This window comes from Pseudorasbora parva, chromosome 16 (genome assembly GCF_024679245.1).
Source record: "Pseudorasbora parva isolate DD20220531a chromosome 16, ASM2467924v1, whole genome shotgun sequence".
Lineage (NCBI taxonomy): Eukaryota > Metazoa > Chordata > Actinopteri > Cypriniformes > Gobionidae > Pseudorasbora > Pseudorasbora parva.
The window spans coordinates 32,368,480-32,390,576 of record NC_090187.1 but is presented as its reverse complement, the minus strand read 5'-3'; the positions used below and the strand labels follow the sequence as shown (position 1 = coordinate 32,390,576).

The window sequence follows — 22,097 nt, the reverse complement described above, 5'->3', positions numbered from 1 at the left end:
GTCAGAAGTAGGTATCAGTGCACTCAAGCCCCATAACAGAGTCCTCTGCAAGCTTCTCTGCAAACTTCCAAACACTATGAATTAACATTTTTATGGGTACATAAATATGTGCATTTGAACAAGATTGTAAAGCATTAGAATGTACAATTCACTTAACTCTCAAACACAATGTGATTCCAGGCATTTTCACCCATTCTCCATTGCCATGCCTCTCCTCTATGCTACTCGTAACCTTAAAACCACTTCCTCCCTCTGTTGCCCTCTAGAGGACAGGATGAAAAATGTCACCCATGTACCAGAGTAACCGTTACATGCTACACAGAACAAAACATGAAAGTACACGCAATGGCTATGATGAGCACAAGCCGCATGCTAAACAAACAACCCTAAACACATGGACAAAAGAGTGTATACTGCCCAAGCAAAACTAGATGCTCACACGAAACCAAGCGAATGCTCAAACTGTACACTTACAACGGGGAGGAAAACACACATGGAGCTTTTAATGTCCGAAGCCTGAACCAAAACCAAATTATGAAATGCCAGGATTCAAACACCACTATATAAATCCATTAAAATCCAATACAAGCATACTGAATGTTTGCATATATTATGTTTAAATAAACTTACATATATAAATTGGACATATATTGTTTACATATATGGCATTAACATACAGTACCATATAAAAAATCATCATATAAATAATTTTAATATATTTATATATAATAATTATTCTATGGGTATTTCATACATGGTATAAACCTATATCTTCATATATCGTGAGAATGTATATATGCGCTAATAATGTATTGCCTTATATGAAACATATATGACATCACTACCCGGATATAGGGACATATATGTACATATATTACATTTCCGTATGGGTACTGCAGTAACTCTTTATTAGTTATGCATTAAGTAAGAAACAGTATTCTAAAGTGTTACCAAAATCTCTAGCACTCGTTTTGGTCATAGTTTGAATTAAAACCCGGAGATATTTGACTGTCGTCGTAGGAGAAGATACACTGCAGCATTGTGTGCCAAATCTTCTGACACTGCCAGAATTTCGTCTGAGGTCAAATTTGATCGCAGCGCTCATTAATCGGCTGCCGGTGAACATGTCAAACTAACAAATAAAGATGTCAGATTTTAGCCTAGGATCACAAGAATCTTTTAGGATTTGCTAAATTTGTCTAGACTGCCAAATCGTGGCCAAAATCGCACAGTGTGCACCCGGCTTTAGACATCTCTCATTTGTGTCTATATTTGTTTCTCCTAAGGAATTTTGGGAGAAACATCTGATAAAGAGCTGACACTTAATCAAGTAACATAGGAGAATCACAACTATGTCACATGAGCTTAGAAAAAGCAACCAATGAGCAAATAGTTTTTCCTCTGGGCAAGTATACAAGTATTCAAACAAACTGAACTTCTAGTCAATAACATCCAGAGTCACAATGAGAGAATAAATCATTTTTATATATTTAAATACACTCTACAGTAGATATGTACAAAGAAATCATTTAAAATATTATGTTTAACATGTAACATAATTGCTTTTGAAGGCCAATTCGTGTAATGTTCATAATATCCAAAGCTCTATTCTGCAAAAAATAATGTAACATCTTTGATTGGGGGCTTTTCTTAGCAAATACTGTCTGATATAGGTGATTGATTGTGAGTAATCTGATCATTAATTGGCATATCATGTAATTCAAAATCATGAATTGACATCTTGCTTACTCTTCGACAAGACATTTAGGTTCACATTAAATGAATAATTCAGAATATTTTATTAGTGCTATTTCGTATCTATAGGACAACATCCTTATACTGTAGTCACAGCCCTTCTCAAAATAGAGGTGTTTTGAAAAAATAAGTTTGTGTCTGCCTCATATATCTCACACTGGTGGTTTGAGTCCTGGATCTGTGCAACCTATTAAAACATGGATATTGTTCATAAAAATAAAACATCATCATCAACAACAAATCATTATTTTGGTTATTTTGTGTGTGATCCATTGGCTCACCTGTTGCGACTGCTTTCTAAGAGCTTTAATTTCTGTATCGGCATACGCCACAAAATGGATTAATGTGTAGATTCTGAAACAAAAGAACATAATACAACTGAATGATTTATCTTCAGACTTTAGACTGGTTTTACATTTATGATATATTGTATGGTCTCCAATCTGACAATTTTAAGCATATAAAACGGAATCGCCCACAGTGATAGTGATTTGATTCTTGTGTGCATGTTTAATTACCTGTGGTATAGCATTGCAATAAATTGCACAAACAGCAATAATGCAAAGCTCAGTAGAAACATCAGTGCAATTGGATCAAGGGAAAACACTTCTGTTGGGGATCGAGTCCCATTAGGATAGATTTTTGGGATCTTTATGGAGATTGAGTCACCAATTGCCTCAAGGAAGAAAGTCGCCACTAGCCAAAGTGCATTGCAGAAGAAAAAGGCAAATGTAACCTGTATGAAAAAGAAAAGAAAAACAGCATGGAGACTAAACTTTACTGTTCCAGAGAATATACAGATCATATTGACAAGGCTTACCTTATTTCGAAGTTCTCTCAGATCATTAGCAATTTTTTCCTGTTGTTCTTTATTCTCTTTAAGAGGTTCTAGATATTTTTTTTGCAATTCTGTCCAGAAATCGATTTCATCCTGCATGTGGTGAAACAGTACATTTAATTATGTATATGTAACTGACATATCAGCAACAACCAAGGGCACATAGTTGGACCAGTTAGCATGGACAAAAAAACAAAACAAAAAATATGCAAAAAGTATTCTCTCCATTGAAAGCCATTCAAATGTAGCCATATATTATGGTAGAATATTATTTGTTGTCGTTGTTGTTGTTACAAAAATAAATACATAAATAAATATTATAATATATTATCTTCCAATTTGTCTTACCATTGGAAGTGCAGATTCATACAAGGGAAAGTCGTATGATTTCACTTGTAGATGTTCAATCCAAGCTTTTGGAATTAATTAGAAACATCAGTAGAAATATCAAAAATTAAACTGTTTTAATGGTAGTCTAATTCAACAAGTCAAGAGCTTTTTAAGATATTAAGTATGGATGTCATACTTACTTTGATGAGGACTGAGTGTGAACTCTTGTGTCCTACATTGAAGGAAAATACAGTATTATTAGTAGTAATAGTAGTAGTAATAGTATTAAAAACATCCACTGTAATCTTAAAGTAATTAATTATATAAAAATAGTAAAAAAAAAAAAAAAAAAAAAAACTCTACACAGGTATTTTTTTACCTTTGGTTTCCCAAAGCAATATCTGGCTTTTCAGTTTTTGTTATAGTTTCTGCTGGTATTATCTCTTTGCTCAAATCTTCTTCAGATTCCAAACATGGACATTTGCAGCATGTGGCATTCATGACCTTCTTCTTGATGGTATCGACTGCCGTAGTCTTACCATGGCTGCCAGTCTCACGTGTGCCCCACGTGACATTGTTCATGTTGACTATAGAGTAAATGGCTAAGAGTAAATACCCGCTGGGAATGCAGAGGAAGTATAACAATCCATAGATGACCAGTGAGAACTCCTGAGGGTGTAAAGCTGCCGTGATGAGGTACAGCACCACCATACCGATGAGGAACAGACCACTGGGGGTCAGAAAAGTTTTTTGCCTCACTAAATCACCTATGAGAATTGAGGAGAGAAAGTATTATAGAGATGCATCTGTCATCCATTAAGACATTCAGCTACTTTAAATGTTTGCTCTCTTGACATGAATATTTAGAGACGTCATGATTTCAAAATTAGAGTTTTGTAGCTTTTTAGTCTATGATTCCAAGCCTACCCTTGTGAAAAAAAAGTGCACTTTAGTGTACTTTTATAAAGTGTACTTATTACACAGATAATATACTTATACTAAATACACTTAATTGTGCAATTAAATGCAATGTTTTCGGTGTACTTAACACACATTATATGTAATTGATTTCAAATTTATCACATATTAAGTTGAAATAAAATACAATAAGTTGCAATTAAGAGTGATTTTTTGGAACAACTTAAGTGGTACTTAAATACAACTTTATATGTACTTTCATAATCACTTCTAGTGTATTAAAATTGTAATTAAAGTGCACTGCTCAATGTACTGACAAGCAATTAATGTGAACTAAAACATACTTTAATGTCAGCTAAATATACACTTAAGTGTGAATTAAATGCAATGTTTTCGGTGTACTTAACACACATTATATGCAATTGATTTCAAATTTATCACATATTAAGTTGAAATAAAATACAATAAGTTGCAATTAAGAGTGATTTTTTGGAACAACTTAATTGGTACTTAAATACAACTTTATATGTACTTTCATAATCACTTGTAGTGTATTAAAATTGTAATTAAAGTGCACTGCTCAATGTACTGACAAGAAATTAATGTGAACTAAAACATACTTTAATGTCAGCTAAATATACACTTAAGTGTGAATTAAATGCAATGTTTTCGGTGTACTTAACACACATTATATGTAATTGATTTCAAATTTATCACATATTAAGTTGAAATAAAATACAATAAGTTGCAATTAAGAGTGATTTTTTGGAACAACTTAAGTGGTACTTAAATACAACTTTATATGCACTTTCATAATCACTTCTCTTGTATTAAAATTGTAATTAAAGTGCACTGCTCAATGTACTGACAAGCAATTAATGTGAACTAAAACATACTTTAATGTCAGCTAAATATACACTTAAGTGTGAATTAAATGCAATGTTTTCGGTGTACTTAACACACATTATATGTAATTGATTTCAAATTTATCACATATTAAGTTGAAATAAAATACAATAAGTTGCAATTAAGAGTGATTTTTTGGAACAACTTAAGTGGTACTTAAATACAACTTTATATGTACTTTCATAATCACTTCTAGTGTATTAAAATTGTAATTAAAATGCACTGCTCAATGTACTGACAAGCAATTAATGTGAACTAAAACATACTTTAATGTCAGCTAAATATACACTTAAGTGTGAATTAAATGCAATGTTTTCGGTGTACTTAACACACATTATATGTAATTGATTTCAAATTTATCACATATTAAGTTGAAATAAAATACAATAAGTTGCAATTAAGAGTGATTTTTTGGAACAACTTAAGTGGTACTTAAATACAACTTTATATGTACTTTCATAATCACTTCTAGTGTATTAAAATTGTAATTAAAGTGCACTGCTCAATGTACTGACATCCATTCTACTGTCTTAAAAACACGCAATTAATATGAACTAAAATATACCTTAACGTAATTTACATGTACACTCTAATATAATGAAATACATTCATAATTACATTTTTCAAATAATGCAGCTGCAATTTCGTATAATAAACACATCCAAATTTAAATCCTCTACATTTATTGACAAAACAATCTGTAAAACAAATATACAAAAAAAACTTTTTTTTGATGCCCAAGAAAAACCCAAAAAACTATTTACACAAACACAAATTCATTTAGAAAGAGTCTGGAGGACAATGAGGATTATATGCAATTATATGTAATTATATGCATTATTATAGATCTCCCTCATTCAAAGGTACCTAAATCTACCCGTCACAGAAAAGTACCTCACACAACAGATGAATAAATACAAACAAATGGAAAGAAAATAATCGTTTCATGTAAAACACTAAGATTCAAAACTTTGGGTAACGTTTAATTAGTTAACTACTTAATTTAACATGAACCTAGAATGAATAATAATATAAACATTTATTTATCTTAGTTAATGTTAATTTTAACATTTACTAATTAGGGGTGTAACGGCACATGTATTCATACCGAACCGGTTCGGTAAAGGACTTCCGGTACAGTGCACGTGTGTACCGAGCGGTACGAATGCAATCTTTAACAGTTAACAGACGGCTTGTTTAATGAGTGGAACACACTTCAATACAAGTTTTCATAAGAACATATGTATTCTGTCAATTTTATCATTAAATTCAAGTGATGCCATATTGATGCTCTTTAATGTGACATGACAGATCACTGTAAAGACACATCAGTTCAAGCAGCACTGCGGCACGAGTGAATGTGATCACCTTGTCATAGTCAAAGAATAAACATGAATTAACATCAGAAGGTATGTTAAGGATACATTACAACTTACTAAAATATATCACATCGTGTAATCGTTCAGTGTTTCAACAGCAGAAAGACGTCGATAAAACACGAGAGAGATGAACTCTTTCACTAAATGTATGCATTATATTAGCCTATATATTCATCATATTCTACTTAACCTGAAAACCTGAAAAAAAATCTAACCTATAATTAGATTTATAAGTTAATGTAAAAACGGTCTTATGAGAAGTTTACACGTTTGCATACAATGCGAGTGCAAGTAAGGCCTCCCTATATAGTCTACACTATACAGCATTCTTTGTCGTTTGATTAAACAGAAACAACAAGGCAATTATATATTACATTCTGAATCAAATTATAATCTTTGTGTGCCCTTTGTTAGAGTTAAGCTTGGTAAAACGTCCTTCAAATATGTCGCAGCCTCAGATCGGAATTTCCTCCAGACTGAGTTGAAGCTAAAAGATCTGGTGACATTTAGTCATTTTAAAAGTTTACTACATCATTTTGAGAGTAAATTAATGGTGTGAAATTGTTTTTGACTGGTTGTATGTTTTATGTTTTTTATGTGACTTTTTATGTATAACTGTACATGCAAACACAGCTGGCTATCTTGGCCAGGACAGGATATTTTAATCTCAGTGAGTTTTTCTCCTGGTTAAATAAAGGTAATAATAATAATAATTAGTAGAGATATTTTTTATATTATATTTTTAATTCTTTAAGAAACCTTTAGTTTAGGACAATTACAATTTGTTCAGTAAACCAATAAATAAAAAAAAGCATTTTTATATTTAGTGTTCTCTCCCCGAACTGTCAGCTTTGTGTACTGTTACAGCCCTATTATTAATGCAATCTTAAAATCAAAAGGTGTATATGTTAATTATTTAATGCATTGTTAACTTGCATGAACAATGACTATAAATTTAATTAACTAGCTTATTAAGCAAGGTCAACAACTATTAATAAACACTGTAAAAAATTAAATAAAATAAATAAATAAAAAGAAATCACTGTTAGATCATGTTGGTCAATACATTAAATAACGTTAACAAATTAGATCTTATTGTTACTGAACTTATAAGCTCTTAAACCTTTACTAGCACCAAAATTAGGACCAAAAGGTTTATTCTAAAATCTTATTCCAGCATTACAGTGAATGAAAAAAAAGAAAAAAAAAAAAGAAAAAAAACCCTGAAGAACTCCAAAGGCACACAAAATTGTTTGTCACCAACTATTTTCAAGTTGTTTGGAAAGTGCTGTTTATGTCAATGTCCGAGAAGCTCTCCATCAGTAGGAAACTGGTGCACCATCTCTCCACAGTAGATGTGAATGGACATGTTCCAAAGAGGCAGGAAAGCAAAAAAAGATATACCTTGAGGAAAGAAAAAGAAAACGCAAAGAAAAAACTTGTTTATAAAACAGATCTATCCATTATTATAATTGGCTCAATTAAATTAAAACGATAGATGTACAGTTTATATTCACACAGCAGTATCTGTATGAAAAAAAGAAGAAAAAAAAGAAATAGCCATAAGAGGGATCATAAAAATGAGCATGTTGTCTCTTTTTTATCTAGTACTGCCCTGATGAAGCAGTTTATTCTGCATGGTGTGTGTAAGCTTTTGACCACAACTGCATCCCCTATGTGATGAATTACCTCAGTCGTCAGGGTAGAATGATTGGAGAGGTTCCTTCACGTATCCCACTGAGCACATCATCTTCACTGACACTGGACTTTAAAAATAGAGAACATTTTAATAATGGTTTTTATTCCTTCTTTACAGGGAATTAAACATAACTTAAATATAGATAAATAACCCAAGACCAATGTAAATTGAGAAAAGTATTCTTGCATTTTTCCTCATCTTGCCTTGCAAGTTTCAGCTTACCTCGCCCATCTCCATGAAGGATGTTCCTGTATTTACCACGCCTGGCACAGCAATGCTGCGGCTCCATTCCTTTGGGTGTGTGGCCTGTAAAATATATAATGATTAGGGGATCTGTAAATGCACAAGTGGGAATGTATTACTTACAAATGGACAAGATGCAAAGCATTTAAAAGCTAAAGACTTGATAGCAATGTTTTAGCTTGTGTGATCAGTGTCATGGCTGGGCATAAATTCATAATTAACATTAACTTGACCTCATCAAGATGGCTCTGTGATTCCACACAGCTTGCACTGGATCTACAATAACACATCTGTATTGATCCTACAAAATAAAATAATATAAGCACAAAATATTAAAAACACTTTAACATCTTACTCTCCAAATGCAAAAAGAAAAGAACATATTAAAATCATTATTTCATTACTGGTTGTTATAAGTTAATATATGGAATACATGTATATAACGTTAAATGTCTTCTGTCCATTTAAAAAGTAGGAGTTCGATTAAAATATTGTATACAGCAGGCAGATTCATTGAACATGCCCACACCGGCGATCACATTCCGATTTAAGAAATTATTATAATGCAATCTTAGATAACAAGTTACATGAATATGAATAATACAATAAATACATAGGAAACATGATTAACGTTAATTCACCTCCCGAGTCCATAGTGCGTCTATCCTATCTGCGATTAAACTAAATAACTACACCGTAATAGAGAGCTACCATGTTACGGTGAAAATGTAAAATCAAGAGAGCTTATATCAAGATATACTTACTTGACTCGTTATTTGTAGCATATAACGTCTCATCTGTAATGATCCAAACGGCTCGCTCCTCTGTTGTCTGTTCTCTTCAGCTTCATTTTCCTCACGCATCGCGATGACGCAATCATGGCAGACCGCGCATTTTTCAAAATCATGACGTAGTATTTTTAGCGCATGCGCATTGAAATATTAAGTATAAATATAAAATAAGATATTTCGTGCATTAAATGTTGATTATAAATCACTTATTAATTATCCATTTCTGTTCAGGTTGTTCTAACACACTGTGTAGTTGGACTGTATTTCAGAGAACTTGACTCATTCACCTAACTAAAAGTCAATCATGTTTAGAGTCTGATTAAAATTAAATGTAGCCTATTTTAACCGAATTTTAATGCAAATTAATTTGGTTTAGATTTGTTCAACTTTTTCTTGCAATTAATGCAATTAAATGTGTGTTTAATCGCCATACAACAACATAATATTTAAAGTAGGTTATTCTGTACACAGATGTAAAGTAGCCTACAGTACATTAGACAACTCCTCTCATAAAGATTGACAATGTCAAATTATGTAGAAAACTGACACTTGTAGTTGAGTTCATATGAGCTAGTTATAACATTTCAACAGTATGTTTTACTGGAGCGTAAGCGAGTGAAATTTTGAAGAAAAATACATAATCCAATGTAAATTTGGACAACTAATTTTTAAAAAAAAAAGCATTTATTTTCCATGTGCTTTGTCATTAGTAAAATAAGTGTACTTTATGAAACAAACTCATAATTAAAATGGTTTAAGTAAGTTTAGGTGTAGACATTATTACAAGGTGCATTTTTAAAAAGCGCACTTAAGTGTGTTTATAAATATTGTCATACAAGTGTACTTTCTTTAAGTGAAAATTAACTAGATATTATTACAAAGCGCACTTATTATAAGTGTACTAAAGTGGGTTTATAAATATTGTCGTGAAAGTGTACTTTTTTAAAGTACAAATTAATTATATATTATTACAAAGTGCACTTATTATAAGTGTACTAAAGTGTGTTTATAAATATTGTCATGAAAGTGTACTTTATTAAAGTACAAATTAATTATATATTATTACAAAGTACACTTATTATAAGTGTACTAAAGTGTGTTTATAAATATTGTCATGAAAGTGTACTTTTTTAAAGTACAAATTAATTATATATTATTACAAAGTACACTTATTATAAGTGTACTAAAGTGTGTTTATAAATATTGTCATGAAAGTGTACTTTTTAAAAATACAAATTAATTATATATTATTACAAAGTACACTTATTATAAGTGTACTAAAGTGTGTTTATAAATATTGTCATGAAAGTGTACTTTTTAAAAATACAAATTAATTAGATATTATTACAAAGTACACTTATTATAAGTGTACTAAAGTGTGTTTATAAATATTGTCATGAAAGTGTACTTTTTAAAAATACAAATTAATTAGATATTATTACAAAGTGAATTTTAAAAAAGTGTACTTAAGTGTGTTTAGAAATATTGTCATTAAAGTGTATTCTCTTTAAGTACACTTAAGTGGCACTTAATTTTAATTATATCATATTATCTACAAGTGCAGTTTTTAAAAAATATACTTTAAATATATATAGTGCACAAAAAATACACTTTCAATACAATTAAGCACACTTCTTTTTCACAAGGGTAGTTAGTGAAAGGGGTGTTCTGAAATTAACTGCTGCTTCAATATATATAGATATATAGATATATAGGTGCTTTGATTCGCGCTTTGTGACATGGTGCATTATCCTGCTGAAATTAGCCATCAGAGGAATTAGCCATCAGTGTTTTGGGAAACATTGTAGTTACAACTGGAGCTTAATCAGCTCCGACCATGGAGAGACTGTGTATCTCTGTATGTGCACAGTATTCTGCATTACAAATCAGTGTTGAGGTGGTGTACAATGGACATTCAAAGAGATGGGTGGACTTGTTGTTCTGGGCAAGCTGGCGCCTGCTCCAGACCTGGAAGGTCACTACGGGCCTAATGCTGGGGGAAAAGTGTTAAAATGTGACACGCCTATGGAGATGTGCATCAGATTAACTGACAATGTGTGGAAATTTACTATGACTGTTCATTGTCTCTGAGCCCGTCAGAATCATCCACATTGCAGTAATGTCGTGGATAGACCTTGAAAACAGTATAACTGTTGGGACAATTGTACGTACGATAGGGCGGGGCGACGAGACGTGAAAGAGGGAGAGCGGCCTACGAACTCCTTGTGAGACCTGAAGATGGCTTCTGCTGTTGAAACTGCAAACTATTCTTCAGTACATTTTTCTTTAATTAATTGCACTCCTGACTCATTTTTCACCACTGGTCTTAAGTCATAAGCTGTTAACCCCATAACAATAGTACCTCTATCTTTAAGTAGATATGTGCAATATTGAAATTGTGCAGTCTAAAAATATTGATGGACTAAACATAGACTGCCATTCAAAGGTTCAGGGTCTAATGGTTTAAAAAGGTTCAGGGTCTAATCTTATGCTGACCAAGGCTACATTTATTTGATCAGAAATAGTAAAATATGTTATATAATGAAATATAATATCATTTAAAAGGACTGTTCTATTTTAATATATGTTAAAATGTAATTTATTCTTGTGATGGATTTTGTAACAATGTAAAATTATTTCCTGACAATTTTTATTAATTGAATGCATATTTGCTATATGAATCTATGCATTTATTCAGCAAAAGAAAAATCGTACTGACCTTTTGAATGGTAGTGTATGTAAAAACTGAATAGAATGGTTTATTTAAGATCAAAACATTTTTAAAAAAAGTTCTAAATCATGTTTTACACGTGAAAAAAGGCACAGTCATTACCTATGATACAGAGAACTGTTCCTGCCATGAGAAATGCGTAGAGCACACTCATGAATGCTGCAATTTTAATCTGCATGTCAGATTTCAGTTTGAAGCATAAGATGAGATAGACAGCAGGGGGCACTATGGCCAGAGCAAGAGCTATATTTTCATTCATTTGCAAAATGAACACAAAGCTTCCTGCAAGATAAAGAAAGGACTTTAAAAGCACTACTGCTAAAACATCATAATGAATATAATGTGCATAAATGATTGACAATTTTTCTATGCAAAACCATGCATAACTACCTGATATCATGAGACAGATTGTGGCAGGGCCCAAGATAGAAGCTGCCATGCTGATAATCTGGTACAAGATGTAAAGTTTTGAGATAGAGCTGTTCCTCTGAGAGGTCAGTCCTCCTGAGCCCAAGAGATCGATGGTGTTGGCCATAGTAGAAGGTCCCCAGCGTCTGCGCTGGTTGTAGAACTCACTAAAGTCCTGCGGTGCATTGGTGTAGGCATCAGATGCTGCATTATACTCAACCCTCCAGCCCTGCTGCAGCAGCAGAGTACACAGCCAACGGTCCTCACCTGACATTACACCAAAAGGAGGGAGGATTAGTTTAGTCAAGACTGATTTGATATCATGTGGTTAGCTTCATGTAGACATTACCTTGATCATACTGGACGTAGTGGCTGGCTTCACTTGCTTTAGTTGTATACCTCTTCATGACGTTGTCGTCCATGAGTGCGGCTCCTCTGAAAAGACTGAAACATCCAGGGCTGCACAGTACGCAGCCGAACACGTGCTCCGCAGTCTTTTGCAGCCAGTGGCCTACCGCATATTCAAACTTCTGATACCACACCATGGGCCCTTAAAGCATGTTAACTTATTAGACAGTTTATCACCTTTATAATTTATACATAATTAGTACTAGTCACAAGTGCATTTATATTTAGAATAGATGAGTGGATCTCAAATTTGGTTAAATATTGTACCATATTTAATGTACCTGTCTGGTAACATTTTACAATACAGGTGCACTAATATGAATTAATTCATGCTTAACTAATGCACAGATAATCATGAGTTAATGTATGACTCATTAAATTGTTATTAGTTAAATGTGTCATAATGTATTATATGTATTGTATTTACAAATAACATTATATTAAGTAACAAATAGTCACAATTCACCAGTGTGAGTGCCCATGATCACCACTAGAGGGCACTCCACCCCGGACTGTCACTCCATCAGAAACTACATTACCCATAATCCTTTGCCTAGGACTCATTAGCACTCACTCTTTACACCTGTCTCGTCACCTCATTACCTCTGCCTATATATACCTTGGTCAGCCGGTCAGTGCGACATCTTTTTTAGTGTCACAACTGCATTTCTGAGCGGTTCCCTGGTTTCATGTATCGTGGTCTTTGATTTCTTGCCTTCTCTGTGGATTACCCTTTTGCCTGTTCCTTCTGTTTTGTTTGCCTTTTCGAACTGATTTCCTGTTATGACTTTTTGCCTGTTCTATGGACTACGACTTTGGATTACCCTTTAATAAATACTGCGTTTGGATCTCCAACCTTTCTGTCTCAGAGCAGTTCGTTACACAAATGTAAATGAACGTGTTAATTACCACAATGGGTCAAAGCCATGCATTTCAACTTCCAGTTGTCTGCTTTAGTTAATGATTAGCCAATGATTTACTAAGGTATCATTATTTTATGACTTTAATTGTTGAGGCACATGACTTAAAGCAGCACTAGGTAACTTTTCAACCTTCATAATATATTTTTTAAGACTCTTGTGATGATAAATCGTCTTACAATAGGTTGAATGACACGTCTGCCATAGCCTGATGGGGTCTGTATCGTTTTTAATCGTACTTTTAAACTTCGGGTTTCGGGTAGTAACCCGAGAAAAAAAGAAAAAAGAAAAAAAGAACTACAAAATTCGACTGCTTTACGGCATATACGTCACTTCCACCAACACACACACTTCCTTACATTCGGACGTGCGAGCCCAACTTTGTTCGTCGGATAATATAGTCATGTCCGAAGCAGCAGAGACAAATAAGAAAGAAAAGGTTTAGTTGGAGGAAAGTAATAAGAGGCAACGAAAAAGTGATGTGATTAAAGGCAGGACGAGAATCAACATGTGACCAGCGTTTGCTCGTCGGCGTGAGCTGAAGGAGGCGTGCCCGACCGATGCTGTCCTGCTTGTTACGGTGAGCTACCACTCAAACATTGAACTGAAGTATCATATAGATTCTGGAAAACGCTAACCAATAGACTACTATAATGACGCTGGCTTGTAAACGTGAGCATCGTGATTATTTGGCGTTTGAAAAAAATAAAACCCATGAAATTATATTCATATGACATGCTGAAACATATGCCACTGACTGTAACGTTACCTGGGATGAAGACATTTCACACGCGACGCCAGAAGAACTCCTCTTGCAGTGTTCAGGGGAACTGTTAGTGCTGCACCGACCCGCGGGACGCTTTTATGAAGTTATTTGGCCCGCACCGCACCACTATATATATTTTTACAACCCGCCACGCACCCGCGACCATTAAATAGATTATGAGACGACCCGCGCATCACTAGTTCAGGGCTATCAGGGTTGTCATGTCAACAAATGCACGCGCGATGGCATCCCCTGTTGTAGGATGACAGCTCTTACAACAGTAGTTGAGGACATTATTTTTTCCAAACTGTAGGGGGACCCCAAGAGCAAAAGTAGCCAAGTGGGGCTTTAACTAATTCAAAATTAATTCAAAACCCATAACCACAATTATATATTACTTAAAAATTAGTGAATAGTCATGTGGCACAAAAAGTCATAACGCAATGTTACTTTAATAGTTTAATCTGGTTAACTATTCTTCACACTTCCTATGCCTCATACTTTGAAAACCATTCTGGAACATTTAATACCGGTCAAATATTTGAGGTCAAGAAAGATTTTTATCTTTCCATCCATCCACCAGAGGGAGCCATCACCAGAGTTCTAGTGACTTCTTGTCTATAGCCTCACTTCCTGTTTGCAGCTTTATGAGCCATGTACTTCACTGAACTCATTGTGACGTATTGCCAGTTTATTCTGCCTTACGTGCCGGTTTCTATTGCTATTTTCTTTGCTATTGTTTTGACCTTCTTGTCTAATAGAGGGTATGCAGTGACGTCACTTTCCCGCCATAACACGCAGGATAATATACTTTATGGTGGTAATATACTTTATTGTCACTAAAAGCTGCCTTTTATTCAATAAACGCAATCTCACAAAGTTCCGCAGTGAAGCTGGTATACAATGAATCTCTTATTTTCCCAATGTCTGCACTTACAGATGATTGACGCACGTGTTTAACTGAACTCAGCGCCTGGATAAACACTCGAGCGGTGAGTAATTCCAAATTCAACACCTGTGATTGGCCAATTCCATTGTAGAAGTCCACAAACATGTCTGTGATTGGCTACATTACTCACTGACAGGGGCGTGGGACTGGGGGGATTAAAGGGTACTGAGTAACCAGGGCCCGAGGCAGGGGGGGGGCCTTAGAAGTCAGTTTTCTATACATACACATACATGGTACGGGGGCCCAGCAAGATGGTTTGTACCCAGGGCCCAAAATTTGGTGCTACGCCCCTGCTCACTGAGGCGAAAACATGTGTGAAATGTAATCATTTGACGAGTGCAAATACAGATACACACTGGATCTTTTGGTAGCTCCTTTTCGCTGATAATATGCCGTTATTACGAATTCTTACAGAGGATTACATATCCTAGACAAGCAGTTATGGGCAGCTTTTCACTCTAAAAGCAGAAGCAGCAGCAGGTGGCAGTGGTTTGAGTGAGAAAATTACATGCTATTATCAAGTCCATCTCAAGCCCGAAACAGCGATGTCCATGGGGTTCGTGGACAATCCTCCCCCTACCCCCCTTCTGGCCCCGGGCCTGGTTTTGTGTGTTTTCGCTACATTCGCGCTGTAAACCAATGCTGCCTCTCAGTCTTTTTGCCACTCAGCGGGGCGTATTCACAGTCGCTCTAGCTGGCGATGACGTCCCATGCATTCCCTCTATACCTGGATATTCCCTTTGGCTATTGTTTGGAGTTTGTTTGCTGCCTACCTGCCTGCCTATTGTGTATTAGAGTTTTGTGGCTTCATATAATCCATATAGTAGTGAACTCCTTAAATTTTATGGTAGATGTAAAATATATTACTATTTAAAATAAATGTTTTTTTTTATTTATTTGTTATTTTAATATACTTTGTAATTCCTCTGATTGCAAAGCTGAATTTTCAGCATCATTACTCCAGTCTTCAGTCACATTAGAAATCATTATATTTGCTGCTCAAGAAACATTTCATATTATTATTATTATTGCTGAAAACGGTTGTGCTGTTTATTAAATATAACCGTGATAAAAACATTTTCAGGATTCATTGATAAATGGTTAAAAATAACAGCTTTTATTTCAAATAGAAATCTTTTGTAACATTATAAATGTCTTTACTGTCACTATTGACCAAATGAATGTGCCCTTGCTGAAAGTATTAATTTCTTTATTTGTTTGTTTGTTTGTTTATCTTACTGACCCAAAAGTACATATGTACTCTAGATATTTAGAAACAAAAAAAAAATTCCAAGAAATTAATAACAGATAAATACTTTATCTAACAGATAACAGACATTATACTTTATATATATCTAACCTGTGCCTGTTGGATGAATCCTGCCACAGGCAGCCCCAACCTCTGGGTAGAGTTTCAGTCTGTCAATTAACAGCATGACTGCACACGGCTGGAAATCAGTATCCCCATCCAGGGCCAAGATATACGTGTTCTCCCTTTCTTTCTAAGAAGTATTAAAAACATCCAGAGTATAGCTGATAATGTATTATCTGTAGATACATTAGTCGTGAAGTTTAAAGTTAAGACTCTAACCTTCAGTTCTTCCTTAAGGGAATCAGGTTCTTCTCCTTCCTCAAACTTTTTAAAGTACTGTCTGTTAAGTCTCCAGCCAAGAATGTAATACAAGTACATTATCTGCAAACATAGACGATTAGTTCTGGTTCTGAATGCAAAACATCTGAACCTGTGCTGTGTTTAACTGCATCTTTAATGACTCTTACCTGAGACCATCTTTTTTTGTGACGGATAAGCGTCTTGTCTTTGAGGTGAACCATCATCATATTGCCTTTAGGGAGGATGTATTCCAGTCGACCTCCATAGGGTGTGTTTATGATCTTCTGCATTGGTAGTGGTGGCGACTGCTTGAATATACATGGATCCTCCTCACTGAAAATGCTAATGAATGACGTATTAGTAGATTAGTTTTTTTGTATTTCATTTCTTAGAACACATGAACAGATCAGATTAAGGTGGATTCTTACGTGTAAACTTCTTTAACTACATCCACAAGAATTTCAGCGTATTCGTTTGCATGGCGCTGCCTTCCATTATCAACATCCATGAAAGCGTCATCAAAATAAATATGGAATTCAAACTCGACATCGCTCGGTTTGTTATTCTTTGGCCTGTATTTATCGAGCCTGGTAGTAAAAGAAATAGTATTGCAATTACAATTGAATTGAGACTGAATTTTACAAGTTGAGAAAGTGTGTATGTTTACCTGAACATAGAGATGATTATCTTCATCATTTCATCGTAGGTCTCATGCCACATCGTTGCACACAGAAACACTCTGATGGTTTCTTTTGCCCTGAGGAGTACATATTAAGAAAGCCTAAATAAATTTTTAAAGGTTGCTCTCAGATATCATTTAATTACTAACTTTGTCACATATGTAAAATTAGAAGCAAGTTAATAAATTGTACATACAGTAAGAGTACAAGGCTATACAATTACTATGCATGGCATAGCTGAGATAAATTGGATTTGAAAGAATGTGATGAGATGTGTTTGAGTTCTTATTGAAATTCTATTGATATTAAAACTTTGGATACTGTCACAGTTTAAGATGCTGAAACATTTAAAACTATAGAGGGGATACATGTGAGATTACAGTCTAAAACGAAACATTTGAGAATGATACTTTCTCAAAGTAGGCAAAGAGGCAGCGCTGCATTTGAACCGATTTGAACGCACAAATGACGGGAAGCGTCACAACTTCACGCTTCAGTCGTGTCGCAAAAGTGGATCTTCACGGTCACTGCTGTCACAGGACTTCACGAAATCAACAAGAAGTGTGTTTTTGACGGAGCGGTCCCAGAGATAAAGGTTCACGGTCCTGCTTTGGAAACAGGCGGTGAGTAAAACTGCTTCAAATGTCTATGTTGTTGGCTATCGTCGCGTAAGTAAACATCAGTAAACAACGCGATCATGGATAGTTACAGTTAATTTATCAATGGAGCATGCGATCTATGGTGTGTGTTTAAATACATTTGTTTAGCTGACCAATATAGGTGTCAGTTTGTTTATTGTGAAACCACCCAAACATAAAACTAAGAGACATTCTCACAAAGCGTACTTCTTCATTCAAAAGTGCTAACGGTTACTCCATTGTTGTTCTATGTATAACATTACACTAGTCTGACGTGCAAAACTGTCATCTTTCCACAGAAGTCATACAACATGTAAAACAACAGTCACATACAACAGTCATACAACAGTCCATAAACCGAATCATGTCATCATAAACCACGAGTAAACACACACAAATGTTGACAGGCCACTAAATACAGTACACAGAACGGACGTCCTGCTGTTGCTGCTTCTTCTGTTAAATTTATTTCAGCCTCCGGATCCGATTCTGGATCATAATATGTATAGTTGAATCTGATTGATAGCCATGGTTTATTAGAGTAGCGTTTTCTTCTCCACGCTTGAGGACATCACCGCTTTGTGTGCACTCATCATTCTTTAGCTCCGCCCACACGATACGCCTCCAGCCGCTCGTTTTTTTTTTTCCGGAAAGACTCGGTACAGCCTAAATTTCTTTTATAACTATAATAAAAATTAAAGACTTTTCGGAGATATGACGGATGCAGTACTACTCTATAGGTACTCAAGATTGATTTGAGATTGACTGAAACTGAGTGTGTGTCTCCCCCCCCCCCCTTCTTTAACAATATATGCAGCCATACTTAGCAAGTTGAAACACTCACCCCCGTTTCTCCTTGATTCTCTTTCTGATTTCAAAACGGGTGTTCAGCAACATGGACTGTTCCAGAAACGCTCCTTCATACATGCGTCTCACAAACAGATCTTGGGTTCTTTCAATTCGATCGATCTTCAGATACCAGATGTAAAATGTACTGAACATGAGTCCCAACCACCAGCTCAGAGCAGAGCCGATCAAACATGCCAGTCCTGTTGTACTCTTGGTTACCAAAATGTCCCTGGCGAGTAGAGTTTTTAAAGCATCTGTTAACATCAACAGCAACAATGTGTCATTGGGTTTTGCCTGAATGTTCTCAAAACAGGTGGAGGGATCAGACTTTGTGAGTGTGACTGCAAATGGAAACAAAAACACTGCCAAAACTGCAATCGAAGCAAGGCACATGGGCAAGGCGAAGCTGCGGTGCAGGGCGTGCATCTTGCAAGCCACAACTACAAACCAACGGCACAGGGCAGAGGATGCAATCTGGATCACCACCAATAAAATAACAGTCGGTTCGAAGACAAGTTTGACCGATTTCCAGTCCTGACCTGAAAGAGGAACAAAAGCTCCAACCACAGCTGAAGTAATCAGGATTCTCATCAAACTGGAGATGATGCACACCACATTACGGGACTGAGCGATGTCTTTGGAAATGTCCTCTAGAAATGAGATGGAGAAGAGGGTGCTGTAGTTTTCCCACCAGTTCACAGAAACCAAGATGGTCCCCACAATGGCAAGGCCAATTGACACTTTAATCTGAGTGGAACTTTCGAATGCCAGATAACTGACTGCAAAAAGGACATAACCCAGGACGATTAAGAAAATGGAGCATATGGGGAGCATTATAATCCGTTTCTTTTCTTTGGCGAGGCAAACAGCGATGACCTGGAACACTGCTGACAGGATGCTCACGCTGTTTAGGATCATCACATTAGTGACAATGTCAAAGTATGGCATGGCTACTATTGTTAGAACTGCAGCTCCCAATGCTACCAGGAACTCAACAGACAGGACCTAGAGCAAAGGTCAAATGAAAGTCAGAAATGTTACAGTTAATCACCTACATCTGTTCATCAAAAACTCTGTTTGCTTACCCAAAAAACAGTTTTTTTAGAGGGCATGGCCGCACTCTTGAAAATGAACTTCCATATGCTTTTTAGCAGAAGGAGAACACTCGGCCCAACCACAACGAAGCCAATGCCAAGTAGAGCGGTCGGCTTTTTTTCTGAACATATAATCTGAGTTTGATTGTTCCCAAATGTTATCAGAAGCAGAAATGATGTCTGTAAAGAAAAAAAAAATTCAGTCTAACCTTTTGTTTAATATTCAATAGATAAGTTAAATGTTATCCTATAATCCCAAAATGATTAGCCAATGATTAATAAAGCAACTCACTTTACTGAGCAGCGCAAGGACAAAGACGAGTACACCAACAATGGCACACGATAACCATTTCAAACACTGCACTCGTTTCTTTGGTGTCTGTTCATCTTGAATAATTGGCACTTCTCTGCACGCATCCCAAGATCGCCTGTTTTGGAAGGAAAAAAAGAGAATAGCTTAATGGAAAATTTAATTAAACTTTTTTTCACAATTGTGAAAACAAAACAAAAAATTCACAATTTTTTTCACAAAAGATGTACAAAGATAATTAAATAGTGGTATTTAATGACACACACAAACACACATACACACACACACACACACACACACACACACACACACACACACACACACACACACACATATATATATATATGAATTAACTTTTATACATATTCATATTTACAAACTGATGCACTCATACATGAATATATTATAAAATGCTACCAGGAATAGGTAAATAATTGTTCTTTAAAAATAAATTAATTTTGGAGAAAGTGGAATATTAAAAATGTAAATAAGTACAATGCGAAATAAGCAGTTACCTGCATAATGTAATGTTTGTGGCAATCTAGATTTTAATGATTTAATATAAGTTTGATAAATGAAAAACAAATTATTACCTGAATTCATGTATCTGCTGCTTTTCCATGGTGATGTTTACAAAGCTGCAAAAACCTCTGATTAACCATCTGTAAAACAGACCAGAGCCTTATAAACAGATGGGAGGGAGCACTACGCAATTATTCAACAATTTTTCTATGCTTCATCTTTCCACAGAAGTCATCTACCTTTCCAAGTTCAGTGTAATTAACCACTCCCTTTGATGATCAAAGGGATTTTCAAATATTTTAAGCGATTTACAACATACATTACTACATGGTTAAAATAATGTGAGAAATCCTTTCTAATGAATTGATTAAACTAGGACACAATTACAAGGAAGAAATATTGTAAACTTGAAGTTTATTCAAGTGTGCTATTAGTATACTTATTTTAAATGAAAAATAAGAGAGTATACTTTCAGTGTCTTATTATGTACTCCTCAGATATATTCGGTCAAGATGGGTTTCGGTTTTGTGTTGGGATTCGGACATTCATGCTTCTCATGTTTTGTGTTCTGTTGTGAGCACACGGAATGAGCATTTGCTCGTTCTTGTGCGCTTGGTCTTGTCATGTGTGTGTGCACTCTTCTGTCCGTGTGTTTGTCTTGTGTTGTGTAGCATGCAGCTGGTGTTTCACTACACTTTAAAAAATGCTGGGTTAAAAACAACCCAAGTTGGGGTGAAAATGGACAAACCTAGAAATTGGGTCCTTTGAACCCAGTGAATAAACCCATTAAAACAACCCAATGGGTTTGTCCATTTTCAACCCCACTTGAGTTGTTTTTAACCCAGCATTTTTTAGAGTGTAGCTGTGTGCTTTCATGTTGTCATGTTTTGTGTGAACATGATGTTTATGCGTTTTCATTAGCTGCATGTTCATGTCACGTTTGGTGTAAGCACATATTCATGTGTTTCTTTGTCTCATGTGCTCTCATGTCGATTGTCTAACCCTGCCCACCTTGTTTCCTGATTATTGTTTCATTTGCCCCACCTGTCTTCTCTTATTACCTTCTTATTACTCTTTTGTTTGCTCCCTATTTAATCTCCTTGTGTTTGCAGTCTTGTGCTGGATCTTCGTCGTATGTACCAGCGCCAGTATTGGGGTAGTTTTGTTGCATTATTCCAAATAGATTGTTGTCCATAAATGTAAAGAATCCAAACAAATGTAAGGCAGAGTTGTGTTTGTGACATGAAAACATATATGTGGATATTTTTTTTTATTCACAAATGTCATTGCATTTATTTGTAAATCTAAATCATTTTTGTGAAACTCCTGCATATATTTGTGGATCTCATTC

The 22,097-nt window shown here is 35.1% G+C and overlaps 1 protein-coding gene and 1 long non-coding RNA gene across 2 annotated transcripts; both read right to left on the bottom strand.

Moving 5' to 3' along the window:
* Positions 1 to 1,464: 1,464 nt before the first annotated feature.
* LOC137043849 (chitin synthase chs-1-like) lies at positions 1,465 to 20,954 on the bottom strand. The gene is made up of 19 exons (XM_067420323.1): positions 20,818 to 20,954; positions 20,207 to 20,342; positions 19,906 to 20,094; positions 18,816 to 19,825; positions 17,321 to 17,410; positions 17,082 to 17,240; positions 16,821 to 16,995; positions 16,633 to 16,734; positions 16,402 to 16,543; positions 12,348 to 12,548; positions 11,981 to 12,265; positions 11,693 to 11,872; positions 3,303 to 3,690; positions 3,124 to 3,155; positions 2,942 to 3,006; positions 2,576 to 2,686; positions 2,274 to 2,491; positions 2,037 to 2,109; positions 1,465 to 1,942 (listed from the first exon to the last, which is right to left on the bottom strand). Exons 1-19 carry the CDS (start codon positions 20,844 to 20,846, stop codon positions 1,835 to 1,837), a joined length of 3,693 nt encoding a protein of 1,230 aa, XP_067276424.1. The 5' UTR covers positions 20,847 to 20,954; the 3' UTR covers positions 1,465 to 1,834.
* Positions 5,637 to 8,293, bottom strand: LOC137043850 (uncharacterized). Its single transcript, XR_010898573.1, has 3 exons — positions 8,048 to 8,293; positions 7,816 to 7,892; positions 5,637 to 7,530 (listed from the first exon to the last, which is right to left on the bottom strand). It is a non-coding gene; the product is annotated as an uncharacterized lncRNA (long non-coding RNA).
* Positions 20,955 to 22,097: the final 1,143 nt, after the last annotated feature.

Excerpts from the sequence above, each read along its gene's own strand:
- LOC137043849 (XM_067420323.1), bottom strand. The coding sequence starts at position 20,846 with ATGGAAAAGCAGCAGATACATGAATTCAG. Across the intron at positions 16,544-16,632 it reads CCCTTAAGGAAGAACTGAAG|AAAGAAAGGGAGAACACGTA; the intron begins GTTAGAGTCTTA and ends AATACTTCTTAG. Across the intron at positions 11,873-11,980 it reads AATCTGTCTCATGATATCAG|GAAGCTTTGTGTTCATTTTG; the intron begins GTAGTTATGCAT and ends TTTATCTTGCAG.